The following is an 18665-nucleotide window of genomic DNA, read 5'->3' as shown; positions in this document are numbered from 1 at the left end:
CCTCTCCCTTGATCACTCTGGTTTATCAATATTCAAGATTTTGGTGAAAGACACACTGCATGCAAATTTTAAAAAACAGTAACAATCTCTCTCCCTTTCAACTACTGAAAGCAAAATTCCATCAGTTTCATCAGCATTTCCCTTTGATTCTTTTCCTCCTTCCTGCTCAGCCATCTTTTAGCAAGTGGATGAAACAGAGGGAAAGGTATTGTCATTTTAAAAGAAAGGCAGAGTCTATGTAGGGGAGCGAGGAGTTTTGCTATAGCCCAATGGAAGTCCAATGAAATAAAAAAAAAGCAGCATTTTACCCATCTTTCGTACAGTCTTACTCTCCCTTTCACCAAACTGGGAGGAAACAAAAATTAAGCAATCTACAAGAGCCAGAAACAAAGCGTGGAAAGCCACAGTTTTAGTTCTAAATGCAAAGCAGGAAGTCTGCGTTCTAATCCAGAAAAAAACCCCCAACCTTATTTTGAAGCCAAACAAGAAGCTCTATTTCAAGAAGTTTCAAGAGAAACAACAAAAGAAGAACCTTGTTTTCAGTCAGAGTTCACAGTGAGCACAGAAAAATCTCTATACATCAATGAGAAGACCACAGATCAGAAGCGAAAATATGTGCACTTTCCAAAACACAAACTGAAGACACCCACAGAAATACCCACAACCTGCAGAACACTGTTGTCTAATAATTTTGCTTTTTGAAGTTCCTCCTGTAGTCTCCTCCAGTTTTAAAAAGTACAAGCTGGAAAAGAACAACAAAAAACCCCCAACCCATCCTCACACCACTGCCCTCCCAAAAAAGTCCCACCCTACTAAAATGTTTCTGGCCCCCATTAAAAAGGTCATTTAAGGAAATCTTTCTGGAATTTTAATGCTACCTAAGCCTGAATTCAGAACAAATAGAGGCCCATTGCAAACAATTAAAAGCACTTATCAAGAGCCCTGTGGAGCAAGTTGTTTAAACTTAAAATAACTTATCAAGTATTTGAGAACAAATTAGGGGGAAAAAAGAAATAATTAGCATTTAACATTTGTAATAAAGTGATCTCTAAGACAAAGAGAGAAGCAGTACTACTGCACTGAAGAGTTATCTGCAATATTGCAAGAAGAAATGAAAACAATTTTGTCTAGAATACAAATTTGACAGTAAATGTTGGATCATACCTCATTTTTTCCCTCTTTATGAACACACTTTGATTATTACTCAATAAACTGTTCTATTGCTGAAGTATATTTTTAGTAGACCTTTAACACTGTTAGCTATTCTTTCAAATAGAAAGCAAAAACAGAACACTGCAAAGAACAGCACCAATATAACTACATTTAGCAGCAAAATAATACTGGCCTTACCTTTCAGAAGAATACTACAGGGCAGGGAAAGTTCACAGCTCTTGGAAACCTCTGCCAGAGGCTGTTAAACCAGAACTACCTCCATATGTGGTGTTTGCTGGATCATAAGAAGCAGTAACACCTGTGGCTGAAAGCTTGTTGGGCTGTTGCAGTCCCCATGGTTGTTATTTTTTCAGTGCATGTGTGTGTGGTTTGCTTTGCCCTGTTTTCTTTTAAACCAGGGAATTAGGAGTGCTGTGTCTACATGGGTGTTTTTATGGGTGTGTGGTTAATAAGGGTTCCCAAAAACCTGACCTTAACTGCAGTAAGCACATAGTTGATATTCCAGGAGAGGGAAAGTTGCTCCCTCCAAGATGTGATAAGTCAAACATTAACTTAAGGGGATATTTATAGTAGATTATATCATACAAGTCTTTCAGTAAGGGAAGATTATAAATATAGTCCTTATCCAGAATGGTTTATTTTGCTGTTCTCTGTGAAAGAAAGGCTTAATTCGTATGGTAAGTAAAATGAAAGTAAAGTAAAAATGAAACTGATGTTGCTGTAAAAATTGCTGAGGGTGTAGTAAAAGTGTGATCTAAATAGTTAGAGGGTGAAAGTTAGATGAAGAATGACACATGTAGGTCAGCTCTTCTGTTTTTCTCCTTTTGATCAGTAGTTCCCTGCACTAGGCCTGCTATCTCTTCTCTTGTGCTGGTATTCAGGATATGTGCCTCTTCCCTTTCATGCCTTCTAAATAACTAGGCTGGCCTCATCACCTCTGACAGACTTGTAGGTGCTTTTTAATACTGAATTTCCATGGCTAAGATCCTCCCCCTGCTGCCAAGAAGCAGAGGCACCTGCAAACCTTTGTTTAAAAGCACTGCCTATGAGATTAGAGACCCTATCAATATAGTCTGGAACAAACATCAGAGCTCTTCCATAAATACACTGATGAGCATCCTCTGCCTGAGAAAACACCATTCACAGGTGGGCAGGGCACAAGGAAAAAGGACAAGGCCATAGACTGTTAAAACATTTTAGTTTTATTAAAAAGTGGCAGTCACATCCTTCCTTTGGTAAGCTGGACAAAGTTTCTGTTGTTTGCTTCGAGGGGTGGGGTTTTTTCTATTTTCCTGTGCCCTTGGGTATTTTTGGGTTAGTGAGCTCTGAAAGCAGAAATAGGCAGTGACAAGCACCAATTATCAAGAAAGCAGGCCAGGAAAGCAGTGTATCTTTTCACCATGAGTCTTCCTTCCTCAGAAGGACATACCAGGCTTCAGCCACCCTGTCAACTTGCATAAGCAACAGGAAATCCCTGCCAGAAGCTGATTTCCACCAGCTGTCTTAGATGGACATGATGATCCACTGTCTCCCAGCCTGCTGTCCCTGAAAGGCTGTGTTTTCTTTGGGATAAATAACACAAGGCAACAGAACTTCAGGCTCATTAGCTCAGCTACAGGTATGATTAAGCAGAATTGAAGAGAAACTTTAGCTCCAGGTTTATTATTAGACTGGAGAGATCCAAATAAGAATTTTAAAGGATAAGGTACCTTATTAGGTCTACAAACTGAGGTTTAGAAGTTTTGAAGTTGCACTTGGAACAGTCTACATGCAAAATCTGACATGAACTTGACTTTCAACTCCTGTTTAGAGTTTAAGACTTAGAAGTTTGTTTGATATACAGTCAGACAAAAATACAAGGATAGATCAGGTAAACTGATCCTGTCAAATAATAACATTTATTTCAGTTACAGCAAGCACAAGGTTCCTCTTAAGGTACAGAATCAAGGACTGAGTATGTTGCTGGAGGTTAAAAAATAAAAAGCTGGTCAAACCCACTTCAATCAGTAGTTCAAGTAACCAGTTCATGGATCATTTCCCTTTTTCTGGAAGATTCTTAATTCAAGTATACTACAGTACATGACACTTTAGCAACTGCTTTGCAGATCTAAACAAAGGGATACAATGGTACTACTGCAGATTCTTGTGGAGAAATTTAGCAAATATCAAAGTTGGGTGATAGAGAAGTTGAAGTGAATTTGCTTCATGTTTGAAATATTGTGGGAAGAGACTTTTCCTCATACTGCTGTCATTGGGCTGTACTTGCTTTCCCCACGGTGATTCCCTAGTTGCTTGTGTTCTTCCCTCCCTAAATGCTGACAGATTATAAAGGAGTGGATCAGGTGTCCAAGTGAGTTGATTTCTTTCCTTTAATTTATGACATTACTTGTACAGGTGAACAAGCAGGAAAAAGATCTGGTAAGGGAGAGAGTGTAAAGCTTGTCTGAGGAAGAATTCGAAATGCATGAAAATCCTGAAACACAATACAGGCTGAATGGAGGGTGACGAATTGAGTTCCTGAGAGGCAGTGACATGACTGTCCTCTGTTAATGGTGAAATTCTCACTCTCAGCTGTGGCAGCAGGGAAAGATACTTAGTACAACCTTCTCAAGGTAGGCTGATTAAGCAGCACACACTAATGTTCTATTTTGTAATTTAGTAAAATATTACCATAACACAAGTGGAAAAATGTTAGTTTGTTAGTGCCCACTGTAGAATTGAAAATTCCTACCTGTCCTCACCCCCAACCCACAAGCCTTAGAACACCTCTCTGGATGATATTGCTTTTTCTCACTGAAATGCTGAAATTCCTGTTCTGTTTTGAGTAACCAGTTTTAGTTGTCTGTCTTCCCCCTGGCAGGTCATCTTCATTTTCCAGTCCTAGCAACTGTCTGGATTGCTTTGATCCACTCTGAACGCTCTGTGGATGAGGCTGCTTGCATATAATAGTGGGTTTCATTTGCTGTGATGATTTCAAAGAGGATGTTGTCAACATCATACTTCTTGGCTACAAGGAAGAAATAAAAAAGTCAGCTATGAGAGAATAAAGTCTTGTACTTAAAATGTTTCCTCCTTTAAACACTGCAAGGAGATGTCCTTCCTTTCTGCATCTGAGCCTGATCAGGCCTTCACAACGATTGAGTCCAAGATTGCAAGACTGAGCCAAGAGACAGATCTCTGTCTCAGAGAAACCACCCACAAATTCTGCACATTTCAAATTCAGGAGTCTCTTGTTAGTTGTTCTCAAAGCATGGAAGGATCTGCAATCCTGCAGACAAGTCACATTCCCCTCCCACGATCAAGCTCGGCTTACTTTGTCTAAAGGCCAGTTATCCTAACACAGGGATGGCATCTTCCTTTTGACAAGCCTTCCCCAAAAAACTGACAAAACACAAAATTCCCTGTTGCTGCCTTTACCACAGTATCCTACCCAGTAATTCAAACAGAAGAGTTATTAGAATTACCATGTATTAGAATTACCAAATCATTGTGCATGTATTGCTTTTGAGTGAAAAACACTTGTGATTTCAGGCAGATTGAAAGAATGTACCAAAAACTTATTACACAGCTCATTTGATATGGTTCCTTACTGTCTGGCATATCTTCCACTGCTGTCACCACGCAGCCTCTCAAGTGAATTGCTCCCAATGGTTCTTCTCCCTGAGGAGGACATGAAATAAAAATGAAATGCAACACTTCTGAAACTGTTCGCATGTTCATATCTGGCTACAGTTCCAGAACAGAAACAAAACCATTTTAATCAGTATGTTGCCCGGGAAAACAGGAGGTTCTCAGTCTGTGTGTGACACAGAGGGTGAGGGGCGTGGTAGGGGGAAGACTTGCAAATAAATAGGGAATCACTCTGAGGACTTAGAATTCAGGATCTGCAGAGTATTTAGCATGGGAACAGGAAGGTCAGACACTCCTCAGCGTTGATTCTCCAGTGTGTCTAGGCTACCTTTACCAAGGAGGACAGCACAGCATAAAGCATCCGTAACCCATAACAGCTCTGCTGCTCCACAGTGCAGGATGAGATAAAACTTGTGGGCTGAATCAACCCAAATGCCAGTTTTTGAGGGGAACTCTTTGCCCATAGCACTGCTTCATCCTTTCTTAGGGCAGGGTTTGGCCTGTTAGAATTATACAAGGAATGGAACACCCTGTCTCAGCCTGACACAGCATATTTGCTCAATATTTGCTCAAATATAAACTGCAAAATTACTGTATTGAGGTCATTTGCACTGAGTTTGTTTTGATCTAGTGAGAGTACACATTAATTCTAATTAATCACAGATAAGAGGTGAGAGTACAGTTCAGTATTACTTGTCCCCAGGTCTGGGTGGCATTTGCCACAGTGACTTCAAAGCCCAGAAGCCATCCTTCACTCTGCTTTTTCAGAGGATGTCTAGCCCATAGGAGCACAGACAATCTCACTGTCCTACCTGGTATTCCCTGTCACACATTCCCACATAAATACTCCATTCAGATATTTCTACAAGGGACTGGCTTTAAAACAAACAGGGAAATAAATCAAATGTGTCTTACTCCAGCAGGATCATAATAGTGAAGATATGCAGGATCATCTCTTAAAACAAACTTTCTCACTTTCCAGTTCTTCCTCCGATGTCCCTAGGAAAATTCCAGAATAGGAATGTCATTAACTGCTTTACCTGCATACAGAGTTTACCCACACATGAGAGAACATGCAAAAACAAAAGGGAAAAAACCTGAATATTTTGGACAGGAAATACTCACCAGACTAGGACTTGAACCTGTCTTTGCTACCTTCCAATGTTTTGCACAACAACTGGACTATGACACTGTTCTCTTTTTATTTTTTTTTGTACAAAGCAGAAGAGCTTCAACATGGGAGATTCCCCTAAATACATCACATAGTCTGGTAGTTATGACATTCACATGACATCTGCGAGACCTGGGTTTAAATGCCTGCCAGAAAACAGAGCTGCTAAGTGCCTTGCAGGAAGGTACCTTGAACTACTGGTAAGAATGAGCTGAAAGTCCTTCTCTCTCTGCAAAGACAACAACAAAAAAATGCTTATCTGGCTTAAGCACCCTGGAGGGCTCATGACTGAGAAGCTCAAGCAGAAATAACACCACTCTCTGCTATGGACGTGGTGCCCAATTGCCTGTTTTCAAGGCTGAAAGGATGGGTGTGGAAAGTCTAGATCTGCTGAAACCATTCTTAGCAGAAGCAGTGACCCTCCCAAGCAGTGACCCACAACATACTGAGGGTGACCGAATGCAGATTAACACTGGTGGAAGATTGCCATGAATCACTTCCTCTCAGCATTTCAAAATACCAGTTTCTCCATTAGCTACACTGTTTGCAAAGAAGCTCTTGCTAACTAGGAAGATGTGAATGTGACAGGGTAAAAGAACAGCAAGACGTGGGTCTAATTTCTTCCATTGCTTTTGAGTAATCTGATTGAGCAAGAGAAATACATGTGAGCACCATCAAAAGGTTCTTAAGCCCTTGAGGACTATTGTAACAACGAAGGTTCAGATTCAATATTAGGAAATATTTTTTTAGAGAGAGAGTGCTCAAAGAGTGCAATAAGTCAGGTCAGTCCTGAAGTGGTCAGGCAGTTGGACAGATGACTGTTGTAGATTCCCTTCCACCTGAACCATTCTATTCATTCAAGAATCCTGGTTTTGCCTTCAGTTCACTAATATCTGCTTGCAATGGCCTTGGAAAGTAAAACATTTACCATGACATTCACTGATTGCTTAAAGTTTTGCTGGAAAGGAAGGTATACAGTTATCTTCTGTCTTACACATCAAATGTGCTTGAAAGCAACTCCTTTGCTCAGGTATGCTGAAAAAGCCTGTGAAAACTGGCAACTGAATACAGTTGTGTGTCCAGAGAGACACAGGAGTGGCAGCCTTTTTACCTAAGTTCAATTTTGCATTGTACCAATGACTTGTCACATCTCCTGCATTAGCACTCTTTCCTAATTAAAGCTATCAATTGTTTTATTTTGTGGTAAGAGTAATAAACCTTGCAATGCTGGGCAAGGCTCCTGCTGCCATGCTACAGCAAGTGTTCTTTGTGCAAAGGAGATGACATAGGGTAGTTTCTCTTCTTTCTAAAGTTTCTGGGTGTAAAAGAGTAATCTTGTACCCATGTAGTATCATCCTAGTGACAGGATGGAACACAGGCAATACCGACCTGTTTCAGCAAACATCCTTGTTTGACAATTGTGCCTCTGAATTCCTCTTTCAGGACCACATCATCATCACTGGAATATCCCTCACAGAAAAACCCACTGTCTGGCTGCAAGGGCACAAGAGAAAATTCAGAAGTTACACAGCAGCTGAATGCTTATGTACATGTACCAATATGGCTTCTCTTTGGCTTCCCTTCACCCTGATTTTTTGCCATCCAAAAAAAAAAAAAGAAAAAAGAAGAAAAGAAAAAAAAAATCAACCCTTATACTGGAAAAACCTCCCAGTGAAGTTGAGGAGCAATCCAAATCACCGTGGCACCATTTTGGTGAGAAGTAGGACTACAATTCTATGACACCAGCTCAGACATTGACCTGCTGTGGCCTCCTCACACCACATTGGTATTGAATCGAACTAGAAACAGCCCAAAAGCAAGCAGAGCACACATGGGCTGCCATCACAAACTGTGGTGGTCAAAAGGCTGCCTTCACCAGCAGTGTCTCTGCTTCCATTGCTGCACACCTAAAGTCTCCCTATCACAGATATATTCTAGGAAAATAACTGAAGTAAAGGAAGAGTCATTTTGTTGAAGTCAAGTGATTCTATGTGGTAATTTAAATAGAATTGTAGTATCAATTTACCTGGGTTTACTTGACAGAAGGCATACTTTTTTGTTAGCATTAAGTCAATAAGCCAAAGGTCTTTAAAACAGTATTTGACTGTGATTGTGACATTGCAAGTTCTTCAAATCAACCCACAGAATATGAAGCAATAAATGGAAAAGGTTGGGTATGATAACAAGGACAGGTGTTACTGGGGGTTATTAAAAACTTTTGCTTCTTTGCTCATAGGCAAACTGCATGTGTGTGCACACTCACATGGAGTCAGATTTGATGGCTCTGCACAAAAATGGGTTTGTAGCTTGTGTCACTCTATGAAGCCCCATGATAATGAATAACTCTTCCCTTCCACTGAATCATCAGGGAAACCAATGGTTAAATTCTGGCCACCAGTGCAATTACCAGGAACAGAGTCTAAGTTAAAAAGAACCCAGCTTGGTCTCAGCACTCAATTCACACTTAGAAAGGTGTTAGAAAAAAAAAAAAAAGTCCCAGATACAACTATTAAAGTGAGCCAGCTCATTTTGAACATCACAAACACAATTAACATGGATCTCCCTTTTCTGAACAATCTTTCCTCCAGGATTTAAAAAGCCCAACAGGAAGCCTGAGAAAAGCAAAGAAAAGTCTTGAGACAATAAAAAAAGCCACAGAATGCAATGCTCACAAAGTAATAGTAGGCATCACTGAGATCTAAGAAGGGGGTGTCTGACAGCCCCTCAGCAGCAGCCTTGGATGTATCCCCGGCAGGCTGGAGGTAGCCTTCACTCAGGAGGGAAGAGGCGAGCAGGAGACCTTCTCTGCGGTTTCGGACGGAGTTGCTGGACACCAGCCAGTCAATCACACAGGTGCCTGGTTACAAAGCAACAAAATATCAGTCACAAACCAAGACAGACCTGAAGAAGCCTAAAAATACAGAGGCAACAAGCCTACTCTATCTATGCATCAATCTCCTGAGAAAGGTTCTTAGCGGCAACACAGGGAGCTAATCTGGGAAGGTTCCTGGGTCATCCAGGGAGGTACAGCCTCATTAAAGTTGGGAAAGACCTCCCAGATGATCAGTCTGACCATTAACTCAGCACTGCCATGTCCACCACTAAACCATGTCCCCAAGTGCTGCATCTACATGTTTTTTTGAACACCCACAGATTTGACTTGGAGCAGAACAGGAATTACAATGTGACACTGTTTGGTGATAAAAAATTCAGAATGGAATAATTCTTCCGGAGTTCAGTGTTTCACACAACAATCTACTCAAACGATTTACTTCAATCTTCCTGACACTGGTTAAATTCCATTGCTTACCATGGTCATAACTGAACACTTTGTCAAGATTCATCTTATGAGCACTTCCTGGGTTGGTCAAGAAAATATCTGCCAGACTTTCTTCCTGACTTCTCTGTTCTACAGAGCTTAGAGCTATTTTATCTATCTTTAGCTTCTTAGTGCTGTGCTCCCTTTATTGTATGGAGAAGAGGGACAAGAGCTCCTTACCTGTAAAGCAATGATTGTACACTCTTTTATCTTTTTCCAGCTTCAACTCCTTTATTCCCTTTTCGGGATCTTTCATTGAGATGTACAAAGCGCTGTGTGTAAAAAGAACCACAGAAACTGTTAGCAAATAAAAAGGTTTTGCCGGTTTGTATGTCATTGTCATTCACGGGGTCTTTGTGTTTGGTTGGCACATGGCTCCCTGCAGAGCTGGGGCATGACTTGTTTTCATCTCCTGAAAAATTCAAGTTGAAAAGCCTGGAGGTATCACTACATCACTGTCACAGCTGTGGGAGCCGGGGGTGGAGGGCACAAATGGCTCACCACATCCCCCTATTTTGAGAATGCAACTGCTTGTGGTGACTGTACTGTGAAGAGAGGAACACCCACTGCTGAGGCACGTTCCCAGGGTCCCATGGCCTCAGCGCAAGCAGGAGAGTTCACTGCTGTGCTCTGTGTTTCCCCCAAAGGTCCTGAGCTGAGCAGAAAACCTGTCACTGCGACATTCCCAAAGCCTTCCTGCTCTCAGAGGCCACAGGTAACATCAGTGAAGGACAAATATTAAATATCATAGGCTAAGTTCTTTGGCCTGATGCTCTGATGAAGCCTGTGAAGCCAGATTGAGTTGGATCTTGGCCCTGCAGGGTTTTACTGTCTTTTAGGGAGCACTGCAGGTTTGTTGGTATCTTGGTATTTACTTCTCAGAGGCAGAAAATAAGTTGTCCTTCCCTTTTTAAAGTACTAACAGATGGCTTCCTGTGTGTGCCCTTTATCTTGTCTTCTCCCTTTGCCAGTTCCATGTTCTCTGGCAGGCAGTGCACTTCCCTTACCATCCAAAAACTAGGCCAACATCAGCATTTCTCTGGAATAAATTATATATTGTATAAAAATGCCTCTCCTGGAAGAATCACACTTTGGCTGGGGGGTCTCCGCTTGTACTGCAGTGTGCCCAGAAATCTCCTTATCAGCAAAATCCTTTGATAAATAAGCATACTGTGGGTAAACGGTGACATTTTAAAAATGAGCTTCCCAGTTCTGATTGCTGGGTCATTTCTGCTACACTGTACACACTGAAACTTTTAGTCTTTCAGAAATCATGAGGTATCATGGACGGACACGCTCATGGCTCTTCCAGACCTAAGTCACATATCTGCCAGCTACCTGCAGAGGGAAGTACACAGGGGAGCAGAGCTACAAGAACAAACCTCAGGTTGATTGTTTCAGGCAGTCTGATAGATTTTCTTGTGGATTTTCTGGCAAACCTTTGGCCCCCATCTATGCAGTGAATTGCTTTCTTGATATCCCGCACCCAGGCATCTCTCTCCTCCAGGTAGGCCGCTTGAAAAAAGTGGTCCTGCTGCTTGGCTGCAGTGAGCTTGAAGACGAACTGAAATGATAAATTAGGTGGTTTTTTTAAACAAAATTACTTTGGTGTAGCCAGTTGGTCATGATTAACCAAGTACCTCCATGACACACAGCCTACCTGTGCCTAAGGGACTATGGAAAGTGCTTTAGAGCCACAGTTAAACTATAAAAGCTCTGAAGAAAAATATGAACAAGCACTGCAGGTAACTGAATCCTTTTGTGTACTTCCATGGGAGTGATCCTGATGCTGCCAGTACAGCCAAGGTGAGTGGCATTGATATAGCTGCTGATTGTAACTTTTGCTGGGAAGTTCAACACAGCTGAAAGGCTGAAGCACTCAGCCCTTGCAGTTACAATGGGTGTAAATTTGTCTTAGTGTTTAGAGACATGTGAACAGTCTGAAGGAGCAAAAATACCCCACATCATGTTGCTCAGCTACTGACTCACAAGGAGAGAAAAGGTCACAGTCACACTGGAGAGTAGCTGAGTACGTTTGCAGACTAGAAAACATTTAAGGGCTTAGTAGAGAGATGGTACATGCAACCCTTGGCTAGATCTTGGGATCACTGCCTATAAACACACTAGCAACAATGAAAAGACTGTATTTCCCAAAAATGAGAAAAGATCTTTTAAAGGTAGTTTTAAAGAGAAAAAAATAACACCAACCTGAAAAAAAAACCCAAACAAATGAAAAAACTACCCTATAAAGTTCACACTGATTGAACTCATTTCCATCCAGTGATCTTTTTGGATGGAAAATCTAGATCTAATTTCTAATTACTCAGGCAAGAGGGTTTCCACTTCTAAAATATAGTTCTCCCATAAGTGAAATTAATTTGTTATGTACTTGTGCTAGAAAACCAACCCACTGAATGAGTCTACTGAAGCCCATATTTGTAAATGGTACATTTCTGAACATCCCTCACATGCATCTTCCAGATTATGGTCAACAGGAAAAATTCTGACACCCTGAAATTGTGCATAAGTCCAACTGACTTTCATGGAAGAGATTTCAAACTTACAAAGAGTGGGTAGTCAAAAATCCAATTCAGATTGGATTTTTTTTCAGACCATTTTTTGTCTGACACTGCTCAGATTTCCAGCAACACCCATCTTTTCCAGTACACAGAGGAGACTGGGAAAGCCCTTTCTCTTAACTTTAGCTTCTAGAAAGCTAGGCCACTAAGCTGGACTTTCAGGCTTCCTCTGAAGCTGGTGAAGAGGTTGAGTGTCCTATCCTAGAAGTGACCACGCCTCCCTCTGAGGATACATATCTGTTTGCACTTTTGAGAAAATTAAACCATACAGGATAACTCTATCCAAAGAAAAGCCATGGGGAAAACAGAAAAAGCTGAAGTATAGCATAATCAACATTACATTAAGCAATGATAAAACACCAAATCAAGAAAAGTGAACAGTGGTGAATGCATTTTGAAATATAATCTCAAAATATGGAGTTGTGGCCTCTTCTGGACAGGCTTTGTCTCTGCTTAACAAATCCGGTATTGCTTCTTTCCCCCTCAGTGCCTACATTTTGCAGCTGATTTACTAAACAAAGCATGTTGGTGATGTGCTCTGAGCTTTCAAGTGAGGCCCTGGTGCAGGTACACAAGCTGATTCATAAAACTGAAATCTAACCAGAGAAATATAAAAGTCAGCTCGTGGCCCAATAGTCCATGCTCCAAACTGGGTGCAAGAGAGACTAGACTTAAAGCTTACCTAATGAGAATTATCCCACTTTTTGCCCTACAGAACTCCTGTCTTAAAAATATACTTTCATTTTTAGCCATATGAAATCAATGTATGGAAACCACCTAAGAACCAGAATTAATCCCATAAGAGGAATAACTGTATGCTTTGACCACATAACCAATGAGAAGCCAGGATGGAATGCAGAGGCACTGGATTCAGCTGTACAGTAAAGCTGCAAACGGTAAGATGCAAAAATGAAGATACTTTGTTTTCAAGAAATACATGCAGAAATTTAGGTTTAATCATGTCAGGCAGTAACCACTCTCAAGAACAATCCCAGCAATGGCTTTGCTCATGTGAATGAGCATGTTGAAGTTTTGACTGTTTGAGTGATGCAAATTTTAAGAGAAAATACATCTCCAGGGCTATTAGTCTATGGACTTCTGAAAAACGTCACCAGCTCCATAAGGAGGATCTGCTCTGATACCTGCTGAAGTTGTTTGTATTGTTCCCACTGACTTCAGCAAATCCTTCATCAGATCTTACTTATGAAAAGGTATTTTGGGTGCCTCAACCTCAGATTCTTCCTCTTGCCTTTATTCTCCCTCAGAAAAGACCCCAGCAACTAAAATGAAACATAATGTAAAGCTCATTAGGTAAACTTATAGTGTCAAATGAAGCATAATGTTAAACTCATTGCAGCCAAAGGAATGATCCTCAAAGACTTTGTCACTTTTCCATACAGATGAAATGCATCTTCTGCAGACTGGTACATCAGCAGCCCTTTGGGCAGGTGAGGATCTCTCTCTCTTTGCCTTCAGCAGACATGGGATACTTCAGACCTCTCTGCCTGTTTTACAGAATGCACATATGCTGGTGAATTATTTTTCCTTTATTGTTAAGTGTGTTACTGTTAGTGACATTTCCAAGCAACTATTATGGACCAATACTGATAGCTGTGCCTTTCTGGGAGTTAAATGAAAAAAACAAAACCCCAGACAAAACTGTTTGGAAAGGAATGGTTTGTGAGAAAAACTTCATTTCTACCATTGCAGTGCAGGATATGTGATACTCTTGAACATAATACCCTTCTCCCCATGGCTCATACCTCATGTATAGAGTAAGGAGTGCTGTGCTGAGGGTTAATTAGATAATTAGCACAGGATTAACAGCAATCTTTATTCTCTGCACCATCCTTTTTTTGTACTACCTCAGTATAACTTAAGAGTCCCTTTCTCTCAATGGATGAGACTCAGTAAGAATCAAGGTGGGGTTTTTCATATAAATGTGAGTTCTGCACAAAGAAAAAAAAAGAAATAAGTTGAAGAAAGAAAAGAGAGCAAAAGGAAAGTCAGCAGGTTCAAATTTGACACGACTGACTCCACTTATCACAAAACCTAAGGACAGGTCTAATTCTCCTCTCTCAACTTAAATGAGAGGTGAACTTTGCTGTTTCATGCAGTCTCTTAGACTTTTTTTCCTATTTTTCTAATGCTCTTAGAGACTTCTATCTTCAGTAAGGCATCCTATGGTAAATTGCTTTAAACTGCAATTGGATAATTTTCCAGATTCTGGGGGACCCCTTTGTCAGAGGAATTCCTGGGGATGTAATGCCTATTTGATGAAATCAAGTTGACAAAATAACAAATTACAGACTAAAGGTATGATTCTTTGTTCATACTAGAAATCCTGTTTTACCAACAACTATTTTTCAGGAGCACTATAACAAAATATGTGTGTAACAGCATTTATCTCCTTCCTGTCTAAGCAAGCCAGTTGTTGTTCCTTGACAATAAATGCTTCCACTGCTCATGAAATGGTTTCCCACAGCTTTATTCTGTGGCAGTTTGATTTATATTTAATACAGGAATTTGTTGACATTCAGCTGCGAAGTGTCCTCACACCAATAAAAATTAGCTCTGCTCTCTGATAGACCCAGAGATTGAAAAAAAATCCATAATAATAAAAAACACCCAACACTTTCTGAATTAGTCCTCTTGAATTGCCTTCAAGTCAAGTACTACACAAGTCCAAGCCTGCTTGTGACTTTCTGAGACAAGTGAGAGTCACCACTGGGATGAGTGCAAGGAATTTGTGACCACCAGCCTTTTGCCCCCTCAGTGCCTCCAGGGGCATAAATATACTGTCAAACCTTGTCACAAAATAAGTACTTACCATTCTTCTGCCAAAATCTTGGCATGGGCTATTTATAGAACTCCCTTTCAGTGGGATCATCCCTTTGGGAGTGTTGTCAGCCTTCCTTTTGTAGAATTCAATTCCATCTTCTAAGAGCACGACCCACATCGGCTTCCAGGTATTAAACATGCTGCCCTGAAACAATAAATCACTGTGCATATTATGTTCAATTAATCACTCTTCACATGGTATCCAATGAAGATATGACCTCCCAGAAAGTGTCTGGCTGATGCTGAAGTAACTAGAGTCAGTGTCTCAAGGGAAACATACCACAACCACACCCATCTTACATGAAGATAAATGTTATTATCCATCTGACCACCACTAATTTCCCCTTGCAGTCACCCCAGACACGAGTTTTTCCAAAATTACATTGCAGATGTTTCTCATCAGTATCAATTAGCCCCAGCCACTGTGTTCAAGATGATGTAGTGGCATTACTGTGAACAACCCTCAAAATTTCTAAATGTGAACTCTCACATTAGGACTGCAAGCATACTGTGCTGTATTTAGGACTTGATGCTACAATACAGTCAGTCACTGAGGCTTGGCTGTCTGATAAGAAAGCACACATCCCAGAGGATCTCTAGCCATTTAAGAACAAACTGTAAGAGTAATGAATAGTTTGAGGGCCTGAGGCTTCAGACCTCCAACTGCAGTGGTGAGGAATGGAAGGGCTTCATTTCACCTTTTAAAGCTTTTGCTTCCTATTCCTGAAACACAGCTGTTAGGTGCAAGAAATACAGAAATAAAGACAAGTCTGGACTCTACATAGAGTGAAACACACAGCAAAACTCTCAGAGACTGAAACAACATGTTTCTCTGTGTTGAGCACAATTAACTGCTAGAATTACTAAGACTTTTGCACTCCAGCCACACAACCTCTCTGGTCCTGCCTGCAGCCAACTTCAACAGCAGTCACAATCCCAGATACCCAGGTGACTTAGTGCTCAGCCAAATGAACACTTAGATATTCTGCAAACCAACAGTTCCCCTGAAGACTTAACCAAAGCACAACAAGCATCGGTGGGCCCCAAAACAGAGACCATTCATCAAAAATATTAGCTCCCCTTGCTCTTTCTGTTACAAAGAGAGACCCAAGTTTATCCTCCCTCTGCCACATCTCTATTCACAGCATCCCTGTCCTACTCAGACCATGGTGTCTGAGCAGTGTTAAAGCTGGAGTAGAAGCCAGGCAGCCACTGTTGTGCTGTGAAAACAGCTTGTTATGATTTCTTAAAACTGAGAGCTGGGTAGAGTTATTTACATTTGCATTTTCTATTTCTGCAGGAGTGAATGGGATAGAGACATACCAAGTCATTTTTGATTTATTCTTCAAACGAACCTGTTGCTTATCACATCCTTTTTTTCTGCTCTACCTTCCATGAGAAGGCTTTTTCACTCTGAATCAGACCTTACATTCAATTACAGGGTAGGGATGGAAAATCATCAGCCAAGATCTTATTAAAAGCAGGACCTGGACCTTCCTCCAGCCTCTGCAGCCCTCACTGGAAGCACAAGATGCCCTACAAAAAAAAATTACTGTTCTGGTTGTTCTCTCAAAACTCAGCTGAAGGGAGAAACAACAAAAAGGAGTTTCATCTGGGTACCACATGTGGGTTGAATGCTGTTTTCCTTTGATTATTTTTCTTTTATTTTTAATAAACCATACAAATTTACCATTTTTGAGAGTCCAAATTTACCCACTGGGTTGATTTTCTGCTAAAAAAATCAATTAAAATGATAAGAACTGTTGCAAATTCCTTTTGTTTGTGGGTTTACCACAGGTTACAGTATTTCTGCTCATAACCAGACAAGTCCAGTACTTCCTGAAGGCTGGACTCTGACACGCTGTGCCAGTGGAAGCCACGGCCAATTTCAGTAAAAATTAAGGCTTTATCCTATAGGCTGTACCACAAAAAACTACAGAGCAGTGGGGCAGTAACTGCCTTCCCAAAGAAGGGATGTGCCCATGACCCCACACACTGTCTCCAGGCCAAGGTGATCCACCCTCTCTCATCTCACTATTCTTCCTTGATGTTTAACTCAGTTAAGTGCAATAAAGTAGGCTGTGGCTATTTCCAGCTGTTACCTGTTTTGCCATACTTTCACAGCATGTTTCCCTACACCTCCCCAGCCTTTTCAGAGTTAGTTTTCTCTTCCACTCAGTCCAAAACTGCCCACTTACCTTCTTTACCAAGTAGCCTTCCCTTATGCGTGTCGGTTCTCGCTCCATGTCTTGGGTAATCCTGCTCTCTAACAGTTAAAGTTCCTCTGGCAGCACAGTCTGTGGGCCGGGGTGTTTTTACAGTACAGCTGTGTCATTTCACAAGTTCCTCTGACTGCTAATCACAAGCCCATTTCCTCTTACAGACCGAGAGAGATAGGGAAATGCAAGAAGCACGTGTGTATTTATAGCCTGCCTCTGACAGCATGGGCAGCAGCCTGACAAAACACTCCATCGTATCAAACACAGCCAGCCTGGATGACAGAATCCTGGGAAATTAAATAAGCACTTTGGTGCTCAGGCCCGCTCTGCAAATATATAACTCTACCAAAACAAAAACAGAGTACTGTGCTGCTGCTCAGTGTGTGCCCAAAGTATCTCAGAGACAGGTTTCTGACTCATCAGTGCTCTCACATCTTCCTCTCCTCAAAATCTCATTCCCAGCAGGTGAGCATGTGGAGTCTGCCAGCAAGTTGGAGGGTCCTCGCCTGGTTAGTGAGGATGCACCCTCTGCTGACACAGGAAATTTGTTTGTCAGACTTGATCAGTTTTGGAGGTCGGTGCTGAGGCCTCCCAGAGAGGTCAGCTGTCAAACAGGCATAAATGGATTAGACCAGAGCATGACATAAAGCACCGACCGCAAAGTGTCACTTTCTACAAGCATCTCTTACTTTCTGCAGAGCTCCTTTGGCTATATTTGGGAAAAGACAAGGCAAACCCATAATTTTTTTATATATATCAGAGTCACAATCCCTCTTCCCCATACAGAAGGAAGTGGGAATGTATGGGAGCCAATAAGGAAAATGCTTCGTTTCCAAGAGCAAAGTGTCCTCCCAAGCACAAGACTACAAATCACTTTTGCAGCTAAGCCCATTCAGATGAGGGTTGAGCCCTGGGTGACTCCATCTGTCACCTCTGCCACTTGTAAGATCCCCAAATAGGGACTTTTTTCAGACAGAAATTCTGGTTGTCCATTTGCCTCTGTTTGTCTCAGCCTTTACTCAGAAGTACACAGAAGTCTGACAAGCTCTGTGATAGAGGATCAGAGGGTTAGCAGAGCCCTCAGAGAGGGCTTTTCTAGACATTCCTCACTGATGCCTATTTAGTGGTTCTCCCACAGTTGAGACTCCACTCCTTCCTTGATTATCTGTATTAGTGCTTTGCTATGCCAACCACTGGATGTTTCTCCCCACTGTCTGAATGGAGATTTTTGTTTCCAGACCTTTCTCGACTTGTTGATCAAATTACACTTCCAGTCTTTCTGCAGGCAGAGCACCTGCCTGCACCACCTATCTCAGGGGAAACACTTTGAAGTGCAGATTATTTCATGTACCACTACATTGTTTGGGGTTTCTAAAACCTACAACCTCAGTAAATTGTTCCTTTGCTCATGTAAATCATGCTATTGTGAGGATGTGATTGCTTAAAGGCCCTGTTGCTGACCTAACCAATCATCCATTAGGCACTTTGCAAATCAAGGACTCCATATATGCTTTCCAATTCTCTGGCTGTCAAGTGTACTTGAAGTCAACAAACAGATTTTAAAATTATTAGAGACAGAAACTCACACAGAGCTAATAAAACTTCATGCTCTTCGGAGCTAAAAGTAAAAATTTACCATTAAAAAGTGATCAAAAAAGCTTGTGTCATATTTAAAGTAGAGAATTTGCCTACCAGGTCCAGACCTTGGAATGAAGATGCATTCCCAGAGAGGA

At 41.2% G+C, this 18665-nt stretch overlaps 1 protein-coding gene across 2 annotated transcripts; it reads right to left on the bottom strand.

The window, feature by feature from the left end:
- Nucleotides 1-2257: 2257 nt before the first annotated feature.
- PLEK (pleckstrin) lies at nucleotides 2258-17417 on the bottom strand. Of its 2 annotated transcripts, none has more exons than XM_027663065.1 (9): nucleotides 17353-17417; nucleotides 14703-14858; nucleotides 10676-10857; nucleotides 9474-9565; nucleotides 8647-8831; nucleotides 7364-7468; nucleotides 5719-5802; nucleotides 4764-4833; nucleotides 2258-4180 (listed from the first exon to the last, which is right to left on the bottom strand). In XM_027663065.1, exons 2-9 carry the CDS (start codon nucleotides 14850-14852, stop codon nucleotides 4041-4043), a joined length of 1008 nt encoding a protein of 335 aa, XP_027518866.1. In that variant the 5' UTR covers nucleotides 14853-14858; nucleotides 17353-17417; the 3' UTR covers nucleotides 2258-4040. The 2 variants fall into 2 exon arrangements, with proteins under 2 accessions (XP_027518866.1, XP_027518865.1); XM_027663064.1 differs by lacking the exon at nucleotides 17353-17417 and adding an exon at nucleotides 16912-17084.
- Nucleotides 17418-18665: the final 1248 nt, after the last annotated feature.

Source organism: Corapipo altera, unplaced genomic scaffold, assembly GCF_003945725.1.
Source record: "Corapipo altera isolate COAL_440 unplaced genomic scaffold, ASM394572v1 94, whole genome shotgun sequence".
Classification (NCBI taxonomy): domain Eukaryota; kingdom Metazoa; phylum Chordata; class Aves; order Passeriformes; family Pipridae; genus Corapipo; species Corapipo altera.
Note: the sequence above shows the minus strand (reverse complement) of the source record. Positions and strands in the feature narration are given on the sequence as shown.